At 39.6% G+C, this 18,333-nt stretch overlaps 1 protein-coding gene across 1 annotated transcript; it reads right to left on the bottom strand.

Moving 5' to 3' along the window:
- Positions 1–362: 362 nt before the first annotated feature.
- Positions 363–10,806, bottom strand: LOC308385885 (TIMELESS-interacting protein-like). Its single transcript, XM_080865079.1, has 8 exons — positions 10,774–10,806; positions 7,726–7,873; positions 7,177–7,267; positions 6,037–6,160; positions 5,785–5,907; positions 5,635–5,698; positions 4,640–4,852; positions 363–818 (listed from the first exon to the last, which is right to left on the bottom strand). The coding sequence occupies exons 1-8, from the start codon at positions 10,789–10,791 to the stop codon at positions 574–576; spliced, it is 1,026 nt and encodes a 341-aa protein (XP_080721205.1). The 5' UTR covers positions 10,792–10,806; the 3' UTR covers positions 363–573.
- Positions 10,807–18,333: the final 7,527 nt, after the last annotated feature.

Below are 18,333 nucleotides of genomic sequence, written 5' to 3'. Positions count from 1 at the left end.
CTACCAACAGAAATATGAACTGTACATAACTATTTCAATATGTGTGCAGTGGCCTGTAATTAAAAATGGTGTTTTCATTAGCGCAGATGGAGCCACTTCATCGTGTTGCGTTTCATGTCCCTGCAGTAGCTTAAGAAAGAACTGTTCATAATTGAACGAGCACTTAATGCTTGGAAGAGGGTGATGGTCAGTTGACAGCTCACATACTACACACACACAGAGGCCTTTTATAGAAACATGTTTGCAACCAAAATTCTGCCAATAGTGAAACTGGAGAAAGAAGATGCATCAGAGCAGGAACTGTGGATCAGTTCAAATATTTTTCTGTAACAGATACCAACACATGGTAAATACGTTTAGGATTTGGACTTTTAAAAATAAGAAAAACATTTATTTCCATTGATTATAAATGTCTTTGCTAACCCAAAGCTGACGTCACAGTAGGAACATGTGCTCAAGATATAAACCACCAGAAATGCACAACATTACTCGAATGAGCAGGCACGAACATTGGGAAACCTTTAAATCTGCTCACTGCCAAAGCTTTTCAGCAGAAACTGCTGCACGTGAACTTTAATCCCCCTCTACACAGTCGTTGCTGAGCTGTTGCTCAGGGCTGAGGCCGGTCTCAGCCTCAGCGGGCTCAGAGTCTTTGGGGGGAAGCGGGCTGGTTTGTTGCGTGGAGGTGTTGTTGGAAGGCTCGAGGTCAGGATCTTCTACAGTTTCATCTCCATCAGTAGAACCTTTGATGACATTTGGTGAGGATGCAGCTGGAGGTTTGTCTCCTAACATGTCAGCAGTCTGAGAGGCTGAAGGGCCTGAAAGGGTTGAGAATTAGAAACAGTGATGGTTTCAGTCAACACAGACACACTCAGTCTACTACGATTTATAAAAGACAGGCAAAGCTGAGATAATGAAAAATGAAACTGTAAACTGCAGGGTTCAAACTCATTGTTCAGGGTCAAATTTAAGCACTTTAAGCACTTTCAAGGTCCATTATCAAGCTTTTCCAGCACATTACCAAAAAAACAGTTTGCATGTTCCACTTTGCATCACCTCAGTAAGACCATGTAAAAATTAAAACAAATCGTCTTAGGTTGACTTAAATGTTCTTTGTTCCTCTTTTGTTAAAACAGAGAAAAATGCACCACACAAAAATACTGAAAAAGGAAATGGTTGTCTTATATGCATATAGTGCACAAACTCAAAAAACTCATTTCTCTCAAAAATGCAGATGTGCAAATGTGAACAAATCAACTTGTTAGAGATGCTCATCTCCACTTGGAAAAAACAACCACACAAAAGAAGAAATCTGCACAAATGAACAAGTCTGCTCATCAGATATTGATGCTTCTTTCCTACGTGACACAACAACAGGAGACAGATGTTTGGTACTTTAACTAGTTAAGCACCCACACCACCAAAAATGGGGGAAAAGAGAGGAGATCACATTTAATCGGTTATAACACGAGGTCAGAAATATAAGTGCAGACATGAGTGTCCACAGAAGCCTCTGAATCTCAGCTGTAAACCATTTCTACAAACACCAAACAGTTAAAAGAGCAGTTACATCACCATGAATCTGTGGACAGGTAACATCCATATTTTGATTTATGATTTTCTGGAGTTAAATGTGACCCAAAGTATATTTTATAGCATATAAGCTATAAAATACTTTTAAAAATTAGGTGAGGGAAATAATCATTTTTTTCTATGTTTGAGTCCCAGTAACTTTGACATAGTAACATCTGCAGTAATATTTACCCCTCTGATGACAGCTCACAAGCGTTAGCTTTATTTTGATACCAAGACTGTTTACACAGAGTTTGTAATTGCAGAGAAATACTCCATTTATTTTGGCCTCTTCATTTTCGAGCAGGAAGCTCAGAAAAGCCCTGGGGGCCTAACAGGTCAAAGTTCATTCCCAATAAAACTAACTGTGAGATGTTTGACTACATTGCTCTCTGGATTATTGTTACAGTCCTAAATGATCAGCTTTAAAGTGTTTGTGCTAATAACACCATGTACAGTAAGACAGGCATGGAGAACAGCACTGACGGGAGGCTTTGAACAGATGACACACTCAGTTCAATTCAACATATAAGACTTTAAAAACGCACAAACATCGACCTAAAATCTATTTATTCAGTCCATCACCTGTCATAGAATTATGTCAAATAATAATGTATTGTTCATCTCCCTTAAATAAACAGGCAGCCTTAAAGTATGAAACATTCATTCATTAAAACACTAAAATGTGTCTGTCGTCTCCGTGGCTGATAGAGCCCCACAGGCATCAATGTGAGCTTAAAGCCATTTATAATTTTTAAATGGTTTAATGTGTCGGTGCTCACGATAAACACATTTTGAATGAAAGCCAGGGAACTTCAGCAGCACAAGAAATGGCTTCTTTGTGCCCACATGCATCAGTCCCTCTTTTTACCAGTTTTTCTTTAAGGCTTAAGTTGGCTAGTTAAGTGTCGGACTAACGATTAAAGCTTTCACTTGAGTGAAGTCACTAATATTACTGCTACTGCTAAGTAATGTTAGCCAAGTTTAAAGCACACTGCATAAATCACCATGCCATAACTAACTGCTGTGCTAGCACTGCCGTACTCTATCACACTCAGTGCATTTCAATCATTTCTCCAGATAGTTTGATAGCTAGCAAAATAATAATCATAGTTTTAAACATTAGCCTGTGTTATGTACACATACTCGAAATTATTTACTGTCATGTGACTCAAGAGTACAAATTCCTTCAGTGTCGTTTTCCATCGAACACTCATTAAAACAGCACGAACCCTGAAACTGCTTATTAAAATAATATGTATGTAAATAATAGTATGTTGCATTATAAAAAATTAAGCTTTTGACTGCCCTCCAGAGTTCACGTTAACTTCAGATCTCTGGAAGCTACACTACCCGAATGATGTCAGCTGTTTAGTTTCTATACTGGACAGAAAAAAAAAAAAGGGGGGGGGGGGGGTGGATTGGCTCCTCTTAAGGAGGACTAATGACTAAAATGTGAAAGTTTAAAGTCGATGAGTAAATCATGCTCGGGTAATACAATGGAAACGGTCTCATATCACCATCTAGTGTTATAAACTGTAAACACATTTTTATGGGTGAAGGCTCATAATAGAGACCGATCAACAGGTCATTTTCTTTTCTATGGGTCTCATTTAAATCACATTACATCATTTCTGCGGTAAATGAGGACCCTGAAGAACGATTTAATGTCACTGTTAAAGATTTGTAGACAATAGATCGCAGACAGCTGGCTCCGCTTTAACTAAAGAGGAAGTAAAAACAGTTTGGATCACAAGTGTAAGGCAAAAACAAAAATACTACGCCTAATTGAAGCTGACATCAGACAGGCAGTAAAGAAATCAATGTTTTCTACATGCTTTGCCTCTTATTACCAAACTCCACACTAATGTGAGGAATCTCTGGTGGTTTGGACGAACTGTGCAATACGGGAACTCGTCACTCGACCTTCAGGGTTTCTGGTGGATATATACACTAGATCCACTTCACTATATTGTAAGGAGTATTCACTCACCACCCATCATCCAAATCATTGAATTCAGGTGATCCAGTAACTTCCACAGCTGTATAGAATCAAGCACCTAGGCATGCAGACTGCTGCTACTAAGTGGAAGTGTTTGGGAACGACAGCAACTCAGCCATCAAGTGGTGGATCACGTAAAATCCCAGAGTGGGGGTCAGTGGATACTGAGGCGCACAGAGGTTGCTAATTTTCTGTGGAGTCCATCGCTCCAAACTTCACGTGGTCTCCAGATTAGCTAAAGAACAGTGCACAGAGAGCTTCGTGGAATCCATTTCCATGGCCGAGCAGCTGTAGTCCAAGCCTTACATCACAGAGTGCAACGCAAAGCAATGGGACACAGCGGTGTAAAGCACGCCGCCACTGGACTCTAGAACAGGAGAGATGCAGTCTATGGAGCGACGGATCACAGTTCTCAATCTGGAAAGCCGATAGACAAGTCAACTTAGCAGTTGCCAGGACAACAGAGCTCCAGGTTTGGTGGCAGGGGGATTTCGGTGCGGGGTTGTTTTTCAGAAGTTGGGCTCAGTCTCTTCGTTCCAGTGAAAGGAACTCTTAATGCTTCAGCATGCAAAGACATTTTGGCTCCCGACTTTAAGGGAACAGTTTGGGGATGGCTTCTTCCTGTTCCAGCATGACTGGGCACCAGTGCACAAAGCAAGGTCCACAAAGACATGAACTCTGGCATGGGAGTCCTGACCAGAACACCACTGGGATGAATGAGAGCAGAGACTTGGAGCCAGGCCTTCAACATCAGTGTCTGACCTTACAAATGGTCATAAACTCCCATAAACACTCCCAGAAGAGTTGAAGCTGATATAGCTGCACAGGCGGACGTCGTGAATGGGATGTCACTCGAGTTCATATGAGTGTGGGGGCAGATGAGCAAACACTTTTGGCAATATACTGTACATTCAATGTTTTGCTTTTTGTATTTTCATATAAAGTTAATACACCAATGAAGCTAGATGATCCTTATGAACCTTCGCTGGATGTTTTGTAGCAGAATCATTAATTATTTCTGTTATATTGTGTCCCAGCTGTATGATACATTTTTGCCATTCTTACCAATTTGCTGCTGGCGTGCGCGCCTCTTTTCCAGGGCCCGCTGTCTGTTCAGCTCAATACGTTTCTGCTGCTCTTCGGTCAGAGAGGGAGTAGGTGGGGGAGCGAGGGCTTCGGCAATCTGCCCTTGGGGAGCATTAATAAAACTCTCTCTGCTGAACAGATCAGGATCCCCAAATGTTTCCAGTTCACGTTGTACCTCTTCGTCACCAGCACCTGAACACAATTTCAAGCAGTGCTGATAATTAAGTCCTGTGGAATATGGCAAGTATTTCCTATGTGCACCTGCAGGTGTGAATCCACCGTAGGGCTGTTCGATACAACGATATATACAAAAACGTCTATTTCATTTTACGCTATCGTTTGTTTCGTGGTGTCGCAAAATAAACTGTTTACGGCAATATTTCTTCATGGTTCTGATGTCACTGTAGTAAAGTTCTCTCTTTCTCTTATATATAACCACACTACGGACGGACAAGCGCCTGTTTTTATGCGTTGTCGTTAGCAACAACGACGGTAAAACCATCGCGTGTCCGCTTGTTTATGTTCCACATAAACCTTTCAGAATAAAGCTCAAGATCCTGTTGAGGCTTTTCAAAATAAACGGAATCACGTGAAAGAGCAGAGTGTTTACGGATGAGAAGTAAAACAGAGCCGCCAGGTGCTAAAAAATAAACCTTAGACTCAAACGTTAGAACAGGCTTTCCCCCGCAGCACGCCGTGTAATAAATACTCACAAAGAAAACGGCGCCGTTACAACTTCTGTCTAAAAATGTGTCGTTTCATGCATCGGTTAAAACACTCGACTCCAGCTACATGACGCGCAGCTGGAAACACTTCACGCAAGTCGAGATTCACAGAATTGACAGAAAATGTTACATTTCTGTGATTTATATCGTTATCGGACGATAGAATTCTTATATCGGGAGATGAGACTTTGGTCATATCGCACAGCCCTAGTCCACCGTATCCCCATCAGTAATGATTTTTCTTCTTACCATCTGTACTTGTAAAATCTTCATGTGTCAGGGGCATGTCCAGTCGTATTCGTTTAAGACATGTCTATAGAAGAATGAGTAAAAAATTACAAATTCTGAACATTAGGAATCCCACACGCTTGCAGGAAATATTCTACTGCTTCCTCTCACCTGCACTTCCTTTTTGCTGCCGAGCCTTTCCACTTTGTCAATAAAATCTTCAAATTGCAATTTGGGGTACAACCTGTGGGCCCAGTTCTCCATCTTCTGCATCAGCAGCCGCAGGTCTGCAGCCTAATGGGGCAAACATCAAAAACAGCGAGTAGTGATATGAAAGAGGGCTGTGTGTGATAGGACGCTTCTTCTTCCCACTAAAAAATGACTTCCAGTCATTGGAACAAAAGACATCTTAATTTGGTAAACCAACCTCTGGTTCCCCTCACTCATTTTTGACCACGACAGAAAGGGCAACTTTTGACCTTTGCCTTTGAACTGGATATTGTCAAAGAGAGTGCCCAGAGCTGGAAGCCCTCGATCTGATATCAGCCTGGGAAAAAATATTAAGACTAAGTTAAACCATTAATGGATTACAAGCAGGGTTAGCAGCACATCCAGGCGTATTTGGCTTATCCAATTCAGGATCGTGGATGGCTGAAGCCCATCCCAGCAGCCAGGTCGCCAGCCTGTCACAGGGCCAACACAGACAGACATATACATATATATATATATATATATATATATATTTTTTTTTAGCAAAGTTGCAATTAATTTGAATATTTTATCAAATGAAAATCTATGTTTTTCTTTAATACAGCTTGCAAGTTTTATCCTAAGTATAATCGACGTTCTTACTTAAAAGCTTATTTAACATCCTTTGATTTAGTATAACTTAGTTCTGTCCAGGAACATTGTGAACAGAACAGTAACAGAGGAGTGCCACTGGGACACCCACTGGGAGACTACTGGGAACGAGCCTGACTTATGGTTGGCAATACTAACCAGGTTCACACTATAGGTGTACAGAGACTGGAAACATCTTTCTCACACACATCCAGGGATGTCTCCAACGCTCTGACAATTTTCAGTCTGGGAATTTTGCCCATCCAAATGATGAAAACAACAATGGTATTAGAGTCTTTCTTCTTTAAATGACTGGCAGAGTGAAGCTGCACCATCATCACACAGATGCAGTCATTTGTACCCGCCGCTAAAGCGTAAGAAGACGCTGCAGTACTCTGCGAAACGACAGGTGTCGCCACTCAGATAATATCACATCACTTTTTTTGTTCTTTCCACAAACTTACGTTTTCAAACATTTGCAACAACTCTGTGGGTCAGTGTGTCTCTGAGCCTCTGTGCACGATTATTAGTGAAACGGTGATAAAAACCAGTGCAGTCACAGACTCGTGTTCAACCTGGCTGCAACACTGACAGTCTGCACACGTCAATCAATGATTTTGGCCTCCTTGTGTCCCAGCTCACACAAGATGACATCAAATTCCTATTTAAATGCGCATTTTAATGCATTTCAACCCTCTGTCGTGATATAAATGTCTTTGCTACCTGTGGGAGTCCAGCTTGGGTTGGGGTCTCTTCACGCCTCTCCTTTTAGCAGTAGGGACATCAGCCAGCTGTGATACCTCACCTTCATCTCCTGCATTGAAAACACATGACAACAGGATGTGTTTCTAACTCATTCTGTTGGCAGCGTGGCAAACTTCAAGCTTATCTTTAAATCCAGACAAATTATAGACTGGAGGTTACAGAAGAAATGTGCTGGTTTGAACAGTATCTGATAGGTTTCATTTGCTCACGCAAACAAAAACATGTGTGTTGTTATTGTTAGAAACATCCAGTCTCAGAGAGATGCTGAAAAACCAGTTCATGCATTTGTTAATTCTAGGCTGAACTAACAAATTCATTATTATCAAGCTGTTCCAAAAAGCTTTGTGGAAGGACTATGAGAGGTTGTATTTCTCCCACATTAGCCTTTTTTCCTGAATCTTATTTTTCTATGATTCTTCATTAAACCATGAATTTAAAATACAAAGTTCTGAATCATCACATCTTAAAGACCTCATAGTAATCCTGTAAGAGCACAGCAGCATCTACCATCTGCAAAAGGGTCTCCTTCCTCCTGGCCTCCCCGGCCTGGGGAGTGTGGTGGTGGGAGTGGGGGGAAAGCTTCATCCTCTATGCCGTCATAGTCAGGAATGTCCTGCGGGCTATTTTCCTGTGGGTCAACCATGGTGAGTCGGTCCTGGAGACAAAGTAAAAGACGTGTGAGCCCCAGTCGTCAACAGCATCAGCATTAAGTTACATGAATTTAACTGCAAGTTGAAAAAATGACATTTATTTCTGTAAGAGTAATTCTTTACTGTGTTACAACATCAACATGAAAACCTAAAAAAAACTGGCATTTACTTTTTTCTTTTTTTACATCAACAGGAGGAGCTGTACAGACACTCATCCCACCTGGAATTATACCCCAAATTCAGAAATGTACTATTATGATACATTAATGGTCCATTATGTTTGTTTCACAGTTATATACATAATACAATTTATAGATTTGTATATATTTACATTCTATCAGGGATGAACTGGTTGTGAACCTTTGGGCTGATAATGACATTTAAAAGTTACAATTTGGATGAATTATTACTGCGATACTTCTTTTGGACTCTGTAGTACCACAGAAATATCATTAAAGTAACAGGTTTGTTTTAAAGTCTTTCAGCTGTTCCGTAAGCATCATCGTCATCATCATTTATATAGCACTTTAAAAACACACCTGGCAGACCGAAGTGCTGCACAATACAAATGTAGTAATAAAATAGCAAAAAACAAACATAGCAATAAAGTAAACTCTTGAGCCAAAATGATGTGACACAACTAGGGCTGCCACAAACGATTATTTTGATAGTCGACTAGTCACCGATTATTTATGCGATTAGTCGACTAATCAGATCATCATCCACTGGACGTAAAACTACAGCTTATTGCACCATGCAGCATATGCTCTTATATAACTATCATTAGCTTACAGCTTTAAGCTTTTAAGGTGCTAACTAAAAATAAAGACAAGATGATAGTTTATTCAATTTTAATGAAATTTGCAGATTGTTTCGGTGAAGTTTAATAAACTCCTTGCTATCTAAAATATAACAGGACAACGGAGTATATTCTCCAGCATCTCACACTTCTGATAATCAGCTGTCTGCTTGACGTTTATTCAGCTGTGTAAAAACTATAACTTTAATCTCAGACAAACCGATTTACTCAGGAACAAATAAAATACTAAAAAAAAAAAGCCAAACAACAACATTTTTAATTTATCTAAGTGACTCATATATATTTAACCTGAGTAGCGAAAGACGGCGGTGGGTTTGAAAACAATTTGCCTGGAGTCCGGTGTTCTCACCGTGCTAGTGACCTAGCCCCCGGCTAGCTATCGAGCTAGTGGGTAACAGACGACTCTGAAAACGTCGGAGCGCTTTTGAAAATATGTGGTGTCCTGATAAACTGAGCAGATATTTGAGGTTTACACAGCTACATTCTCGGCTGAAAATATGTTAAACGTTTATTTTGTGACCCAGAAAGAATAATAAGAGTAATATTAAAACTAACTAGCTGCCGCCATTGTTGGAAACTGAGCTGGGCCGCGCTATGAATTCTGGGACACAGCTGCTTCTTCTTCTTCTTCTTCTTCTTCTTCTTCTTCTTCTTCGGGGTTTAACGGCAGCTGGCATCCTTGTACATGCAGTGCTGCCATCTTCTGTTTCAGTCCGTTATTACACTCTTAAATCCTGCTACTTATTCCTGCGTCTTTTGGGATCTTACAAAGCTTCAAACGACGCGTCGACTATTAAATCAGTCGTCGACGATTTTGATAGTCGACGTAATCGTGACTAGTCGACAAATCGTGGCAGCCCTAGACACAACACAGACACAAAAGGAAATCTTCTACATTGTTTTGCTGTTCACACAAGTTCTAATGCTACCCTTTGTTTCTGGAAGGAGACGATTTTCTGTCCAGTATTAAAGTTCAAAGAACAGGGTATCCGTCTCCAGTGGGCTGCTAAACAAGTTTACCAGAAAAATCAGACCCACGGTCATGTTGTGTCACTTTGAGTGATTAGTCAGCAGCAATAACAGGGAATGACAAACTGACAGACTTTGGATATAAAACAAACAATTTAAACATTTAGAAGTTAAACATCTTCTCGGATTCCTTTTGCTGCACATGTCTATGTATGTATTTGCTGTACAGTGTCATTTGTTTGGAACATTAATCTTGATGTATACATAAACATTTGATTTAAAAAACGTGTTTAAAAATGAACACTGACACAATTAAACACAACACTGGTGCACGGTGACTGCAAACAGAAGCAGCTGCTTGTATCCTCCTGTGCACGGATCCGTGCTCTCTGTTTATTAATAAAAGCCAAACTTCATTAATGGTAAGTGACAGAGATCTGATGAGTTCTTGCTGGTTTGTATCCACAGGAGGATACAAGTAAAATCCTCTGCAGGTTAGTGCAGGATAAGCAGGCAAGTTTACTGTAATGTGATGGATTTAAGTAAAGAACAGTGTGTGACTGGTGCACAGTGACTGTGGTGCTCATGTCAGAGTTAGATTACATCAAGTGTAGCAGAGATTAACTTAAACTTAAGCTCATGATGCTGACATTCATTCACTGAGCTCCACCCACATACCAACAGTTTAGTGTCTAATATAAAGACAGTGTACTGTCAGTGTAGAGAAAGGAAATCAGCCAGGACAACTCGTGAAACATCTGCAGACATCTGGATGAATTCACAGAGAGCAGCAGGTCAGCTGATCACAGCCTGTACATTAAAAAAATCTACTGGAGCTCTCAATAGAAATGATTGTGAGCTGTGACCCTTTTCCCCACACTGAGCCACTACAGCTGATGTTAGGGTTGAATCCTGCTGAATCCCACTTTAACATCTTCCTGCTCATTTTGATGTTTAGAGGCAACGTCACCGTCTAAGATGTAGGCATTGTATACATTGTATACATTATTTCTACATTACATTAATATTGCACAAGGTTCATTTAGTTTAGCATAAAATATACATATCAGTACTTCAGCTTTTAATGGAGTATTTCTTAACACTAGTATCTGTCACCTTCTGTGTTGAGCTCATTGTTTTCTCTGCAGTGGCTGAGCTGAGTCCAAGTAGCTGAAATTTCCTCTGCTGCTCCGTCAGACTCTTCTCCTCCTCCTGATCAGCTGGGACACAAAACAGAACTTTGTTAAGCTCCACACTGCACTGAAGAGTCAAAGTGTCTCATATGTTCATCTGAGAACACACAGAACACATTTTAGCTTCCTTGGGTGGACAACTTGTTTGAAACAAACACAAAAGGTTTGAGCACCGATACCAAATTCAGCAGTATGACACACCAGTACCAGGAGAGCAATTCCTCTTTAAAATATGCCCTGGCCAAGAAAAAACCCAACAATATACGTGTGCCGTGAGAAATGATAGATAGATAGATAGATAGATAGATAGATAGATAGATAGATAGATAGATAGATAGATAGATAGATAGATAAAATTTATTTCAAACATGCAAATATAATTGAAATAACAACAGAAAAAAATAAAAATAACAAAACTTAAAAATCATCAAGTTTTCATGCAAATATCTATGTCTACAGAATGTGTGTGCTCGAAAAGGAGTAGGATGAAGTTTTCTTGTTCCTACCCCCTTATTTCAAATTTCATTGCTTACAAATCCATATCCAGGATTCAACATTATTTGATCATATATTTAACTATGTACAAGTCTAACACATTGAACATACACAAATAAAACCATTTTCAGCACATAAACCAGAACAACAACAAACTACATTTTTTACATAAACTAATCACTCTGTTTATAACAGCCGCTTAATCTCTGAGTTTATTTTCTATCTATGTGACAAAAACCTTAATGAACACTTAAGGTTGGGTTACTCAGGCCTTGATTTATAAAAAATGAGGACACAATGAGACAACTCAGTCACTGAGAGGAAGATTTCCTATATTCATGCAATTTATTATTTTTTGAACAATCCTGTGAATTTTTGTATTGATGTACTTGTCTTGATTTCATCTGTATATCCGAGTGGGTGTAGAAATCTGAGCCATCATCTGAGTAAGCCTCATCACAACTTTGCGCTGATAAAGGCAGCTGTGTTTTAGCCTGGAACACATTTATTTTTACATTTCTCATAAATGTATTTCATTATAGCACTTTTACCGCCAACATGTTGGGTCTTTTGGAGCCGGAAGTGACCTTATATGGAAGAAGGGTGGCGCTAGCTAGCTTAGCTAGCAAGCTGCATTCATAAGCTGTGCAGGTGCCACAGAGATGCTAAGTAGCCTTAATAACAGACTAATAAAACAACACAAACTCTGATTACAATGAGCTCATTTAAAAGCTTTCTTCTAATAAAATTATTTTCTTCTCTGTGTTTCACAACCTTTTGGTGATATCTTTCTGTGAATTAGTTTAAAGCAGCTTGAGTCAATTTAGTCAGATTTTTTTTTCCAACTTGTTCACAAAAACTTGAGAAGAGACACCGAGGAGAGCAACAGAAAGACTCATTCAGGAGCTAAACTCAAGATTAACTAGACTCGGATTAATATTAGCTCGGTGCTTACCTTTAAATCAGTCTTGACTATAATCGGAGAGAAAAACGCCATAAAGCGGGAACTCGGCTTCTTCTTCTTCTGCTCTTGTATTTTTTGGCGGTTAAAGCTTTAAGGCGCATTACCGCCACCTGCTGGACTGGACTTTTCATGTCCCAAACATCATCAATTGGCCACAAATTTGTTGGAGTTTCTGTTAATAAAAAAGATGGAATTCAAGGATCTTGTTATTTGGTTTGTTCGTTTTCACCATTTACTCTACAATTTTCTGCCAGTGTATAGCAAACCCCACAGCTCAAATCAATGAAGAATTTAGTATTTTTAACATATTGCTTAAGCTGGAACCAGCAGCTATATAGGCCTAATTTTTAATCCAAACATGTGATAGAGGTTTACCACCAGGAGAAGCAGACTGTAAATAAAAGACTGTGCTACTGAAAATAGTTAGTCTGACTTTGGATTGTAAATATGTTTCCTTTTGTCACTTCTGTATTTGTATATGGCTCAAACTATTTGTTATGAAAGCAAAACAAACAAACTGATGTTGTATAAATTGATTCAGGATTATTTACTTCGAGTCCAGAAATCATAGCTGTCTCATCAGATCCAGTTGTGACATTAGCTATAGTTTCCGCGGAGGGTACTTGGTTCTGTATGACAGCACAGCTTTTAGGTTGAATTCAAGCGCTTGAGTACAGCCTGATAATTAGAGGCCTGCAAACTGTTTGCTGATGAACTTTGGAAGTAAAAGTACAGACAGCTATAGAAGACACAGGACACGAGATGGGTTCATTATTTCTTTTGAGTTCCATGTAACAATCCGTAACTCTGTAATTAATGAATGTGCCATTTAATCTTGGCTGCAGCCAAGATTAAATGGCACATTCATTAAATGGCTAAAATGGGTTGGCTGCCGTTCAGCATTTAGCACAAGTCAGCTTTTGATCAGAAAGTTTTCTGGTTTGATCCCTGGCTGCTCCAGTCTGCAGGCGAAATATCCTTGGACAAGATTGTAATCCCAAGCTGCTTTCTGATGCATCCATTGGAGTGTGAATGCTTTATAGAGTTTGTGAAACAGTTGTACGTGTGGTCAGATTGTTTTGTATTTGTGTGTGGATTGAAGCACATGTCTGAGAGCACATCAATCACTGCACATATTTTTTAAAATCTTAGTTTAAATAAAGTTTTTGATTATTTATTATAAAAAAGAGATGATATATATATAATGCAGTGGGCACTCTACCAGCTAACATGTCAGTTAATTTGACACATTGATTTATTTATCATTTCTTTTTCTCTCTCAGCTTTTCAGCTCCATATTTTTGCCATTTCTTCCACACTCAACTCTGTTCTACAAGGTGAGCCCACAGTTAATGTAGGAGAGGGTAGGTGGCATTAAGAGATTTGATTGGGCAATCTAGGGCCCAGTTAGTTCTTCCTTTTGGTGAAAGCTGGGCTCTTCAGTTCAGCATGGTACAGCTCCAAAGATTCTGCAACATCAAACCCTCTGTCTGCTAATGTTACATCACCTGGGCTGAGGCAGTCCAGGTAATTTCAACAGTTTCTTGAAATTAGTTAATTCAGATATAAACAGAGTGACAGTTTACAGATTCAAACATGTCTCAGAGAAAACAGAAAAAAACAGTAAAGCCCAACTCTCCTCTTTGTGATCAGGAAGACAAAATTCAACTTCCTGATCAAGTAGACAAATCATTCAACCAGCTTCTAGAAAAGGAAGATATTCAAAAGTTGAAAGAAATGGAACTCCTAGACATGCAGGGAAGAAACTTTGAGCTCCAAGCAAAGCTTGATAGAGCACTAGAAAAACTAGTGCTGAAGGACAAAAAGAATCAGGAGCTGCAAGTAAAGCTTGATGAAAGACCGCACACAAATGAAGAGTTTCTTCAAGAAAAAAGGCTACAGGAGATAAAACAGAAGGAAATGGATTTCAAGCTCCAGGACATGGAGAAACACAACAAAGGCTTGCAAATCAAGCTTAATGAAGCTCTGCAAAAAAATTAAAGAACTCCTCCAAGAAAAATAACAACAGGACATGAAGCAGTGCAAACTCCAAGGCATGGAGGAAAAATACAAAGCGCTTCAGGTAAAGCTTGATAAAACACTGAACAAAAATAAAGAGTTGCTTCAAGAACAAAAGCAACAAGAAATTAAACAGAAACAAACGGACTGCAAGCTTGAAGACGTGCAGGAAAAATACACAGCGCTGAAAATGAAACTTGATAAAGCACTGCAAAGAAATAAAGATTTCCTTCAAGAGAAAGAACAGCAAGACATGAAACAGAAACATCTGGATTGCAAACTTCAGAACATCGAGAAACACAACGAAGGCTCGCAAGTAATGCTTGATGAAGCTCTGCAAAAGAATAAAGAAATCCTTGAAGAGAAAGAAAAACTGGACCAGAGAGACACGCAGTGCCAACTCCAAGGTGTGCAGGAACAATACGGAGCGCTGCAGGTAAAGCTTGATGAAACACTGCACAAATATCAAGAGCTGCTTCAAGACCAAGAACAACAGGAAATAAAGCAGAAAGAAGACAAAGAAATTCTCCAGGACTTTGAGAGGAAAAACCAAAACCTGCAAGAACTTTATAACAAACTGAACTACAAAACAACTGAACTGGAAGAGGAAAAGGAAAAACTGCAAAACCTGCTCAGAGATGCAGAGTAAGCTCAATGACATGCTGAGAAAAAACACAGAAGTTGAGGAACTTTCAGACAACGTGAAGTGCAAAAACACTGAGATGCAGGTGCTAAAGCAACAACTAGAGAAAACAAACGAAGACCTGCAGTGTTCACTTCAAGAAATCGAGAGCAGAAGTCAGCAGTTGGAAGACACGCACAACAAATTACAACAGAGTTATACAGAGCTGCACGAGGCAAAGCTAATGCAGGAGGCAACATCTAAAGAAATGAAAGAAAGGCTCGAAGACAAACAAGCCAAATTAGAAGAAGTGGAGAAAACATGCAAGAGACTTGAGCAGGAGAATGCAGAAACAATCGATCAGTTGAGAACCCTCATCCTAGAGAAAAAAGTGCTCGTGGAAAAGCTCATGGAAAAGAAGAAAAAACGCTTCTGCTTCTTCTGGAGGAGGGACACTCCTGCTTTTTCTACTTTTTCTACTTTTTCTACTGCTAATGTCACCTCGTCTGTTCCATCTTAATTTTCACCTCTCCTCTCTCTTTCTCTCCCTTTCTCTCCTGACACCTCTCCCTCCCCTGTCTCCCTTTAACTCCTATCACCTGTCCCATCTCCTCCCCCCCCCCCCTCTCTCTTTTCACCCTCACCCCCCAACCAGTCCCGACAGTTGACTGCCCCCTCTAGAGCCTGGTTCTGTCATAGGTTTCTTCCTTTAAAGGGAGTTTTTCCTATCCACTGTCGCACCTAGTGCTTGCTCAGAGGGGATTGTTGGGGTTTTCTCTCCTCTATCTCTTTCCTCCTTTCTATCCCTTTCCTTTACCTTCTTCTTTACAACCCCTCCCCCCCTTTCTATTTCCTCAATAATTTAATAATAAACACAATTGGCAAAATTTTAAAAAGTCAGATCAATGTCTTCATTCAAGAATGAATTGTCTTTGTCACCGGGTCATGTGTATTTTGTGTTTTCCTCGGGCTGGTGATCCTTGCAGTTGTTGAGCCCAAGAGTCCAGATTTTTAGTGTTTTAATCACATTTAGTGTTACATTTTAGATCACAACAAAAGGATATCCACAATTTAGGATTCAGGCATTTGTCTTTTTCAATATCATAATCATTCTATGATTGAGTCGGTTACAGAAGCAGCAGTTAGCAGCAATAACTTCAATTCATCAACATTTGCAAGCATTTCTTTATACACAGCATTTCTGTCAGGTTGAGGTCTGGACTTCCATGCAGTAGATTTGCTGCTGTGCTTGGGCTCATTATCCTGTTGCATGGCCTAATTTAGGAGAAGCTTTAGCTGTTGGACAGACGGCCTCACATTTGACTCTAGAAAACTTTGGCATACAGAGGAGTTCGTGGACTGCAAGGTGCTTATTGCTTGTGTCTGCAGAACAAGCTCAAATCACCACAATTGAACCAGCGTACTTGACAGTGGATTTGAGGTGTTTGTGCTGTGTTTGATTTTTGCTGAAGTTACTGCTGTGCATTATGACCAAACCTCCACTTTAGTCTCATCTTTTAAAAATATGTTGCTCCAGAAGCTTTCAAGGGCAAATTTGCAAACCTCAACTGAGTTGTTGTGTTCTCTTTAGAGACAAGAAGCTTTCTCCTGGCGGCCCTTCCAGACCAACCATACTTGTTTTGTCTTTTTCTAATTAAACTGTCTTGAACATTAACATGCTGTTTAAGGCCTGTAGAGGCTCAGATGCAGCTCTTGGGTATTGTGCAGTTTCTGTGAGCACTGAACAGTCTTTGTGGTGGATCTGAATGCTCCAGACTAGCAAACTTGCTCATGGTCAGTTAATCAAGTGCATAGAGCCCTGTGATGAATTTTCACATTTACTCTGTGAATCTTCATTCTTCTAGCTAGTCTTTACTCTTCTAGAAGCTTTCTTTGCTCAGACGTCTGCAGCATTGAATCTATGTCTTCTCCACTGCTATTCCAAACAAGGTGCTGATGCAGGGGTCATTAGCACAGTAAGATTTAAGTGCACAAAATGTTCACATCATAATAGTAATAATAATTAGAGGAGAGTATTATGTAGTCCAAGAAGTGTGTGGAGAAGTTTTCAGTGCGGAGGAGGGAACCATGGTGTTCAGGAGCCAAACTGCTTTGGGGGAAAATGCTATTGCACAATCTTGCCGACCTGCTCCTGATGACGCAGTCGTCTTCTGGAGGGAAGTGTGGTAAACAGTTGATGGGAAGGGTGATGCGGGTCAGCCATGATGCTAGTGGCTTTCCCAGTGAGGTGTAAATATCCTGTAGACTGGGTAGAGAGCTGCCAATAACACGCTGTGCGGTCCACACAATCCTCTGGAGGGCTCTGCGATTGGACGCATGACAGTTTTCATACCAGACTGTGATGCAGCGGGTTAGGATGCTCTGCATGGTACCTCTGTAGAAAGTATTAAAAAAGGGTTTGGGGATGTGCACCTTCTTCAGTCGTCTCTTAAAATGCAGTCGCTGCTGAGCTCTTTTAGTCACTGATTTGGTGTTGCTGGTCCAGGACAGGTCCGGGGGCGGATCTAGAGAAATTTTTCCAGGCTGGCATGGAAATCAAATGGGGTGGCAAAATCAAAGCCTTGTTTTAAAGACATATGCAGGTGTTACATATGATTAATATACATTAAGCATATGTTTCATATAAATATGGTCTATAACTTAATTATTTTCTATAGCCCACATAATTAAACATTTCAGTTACATAAAATGTGTGTACTGTATAGCCTGTATAATAAATAAATATGTAACCAATAAGTATAAAATCCAGAAAGCTACACAACACTGGGCGGGGGCTCATTTCCAAACACAAGTCTAACTTAAGTTTCATACTGTTTTTGTTAGAAAAAAATCAAATTGTACTGACTACTACTACTGCCAGAAAGCTGCACTGTCACAAACAATTATTGAAACCTCATTTTTCATGATTTGTTGGGTCAATATTCTGAGGTCCAAAATATAATTGGCCATTTTTGGCTGCTTTTGATTGTTGTTGTTTTTTTTACCTTGTCTTTCTTGGTATCATTCTTTTCAGCACAACCTCACACGTCCAAATTTACAGTTATTAAAACAACTGGTCTGAAATCACACAAACACATAAAACCCTAGTAGTAGTTATGTTTTCTCTTTACTATAAAAACCACAGACATGTTTAGTAAATTATTTTCATAACTTGAAATGCAAATATAAGTGGTAATTTTTTTAAATTAAAATTAAACAAAAATTTTGTAAATAATAAAGTTATATACAACTATTCATCTAAAAATGCAGGCAATGCATCTGGGGTTCTTATTTTTATTTTTTTGCACAGCCATTTTAAAAATACTACAACAATCAGGTGTCACAATAAGACGCCCCACAAATTATTTGTGCCAGTAAAAAAA

This window comes from Rhamphochromis sp. 'chilingali' (assembly GCF_963969265.1).
Source record: "Rhamphochromis sp. 'chilingali' genome assembly, chromosome: 18".
NCBI lineage: Eukaryota > Metazoa > Chordata > Actinopteri > Cichliformes > Cichlidae > Rhamphochromis > Rhamphochromis sp. 'chilingali'.
The sequence above is the reverse complement of the archived record's forward strand: the minus strand, read 5'-3'. Positions and strand labels throughout refer to the sequence as shown.

Excerpts from the sequence above, each read along its gene's own strand:
- LOC308385885 (XM_080865079.1), bottom strand. Across the intron at positions 5,699-5,784 it reads GCAGCAAAAAGGAAGTGCAG|ACATGTCTTAAACGAATACG; the intron begins GTGAGAGGAAGC and ends ATTCTTCTATAG. Across the intron at positions 819-4,639 it reads CGCACGCCAGCAGCAAATTG|GCCCTTCAGCCTCTCAGACT; the intron begins GTAAGAATGGCA and ends CAACCCTTTCAG.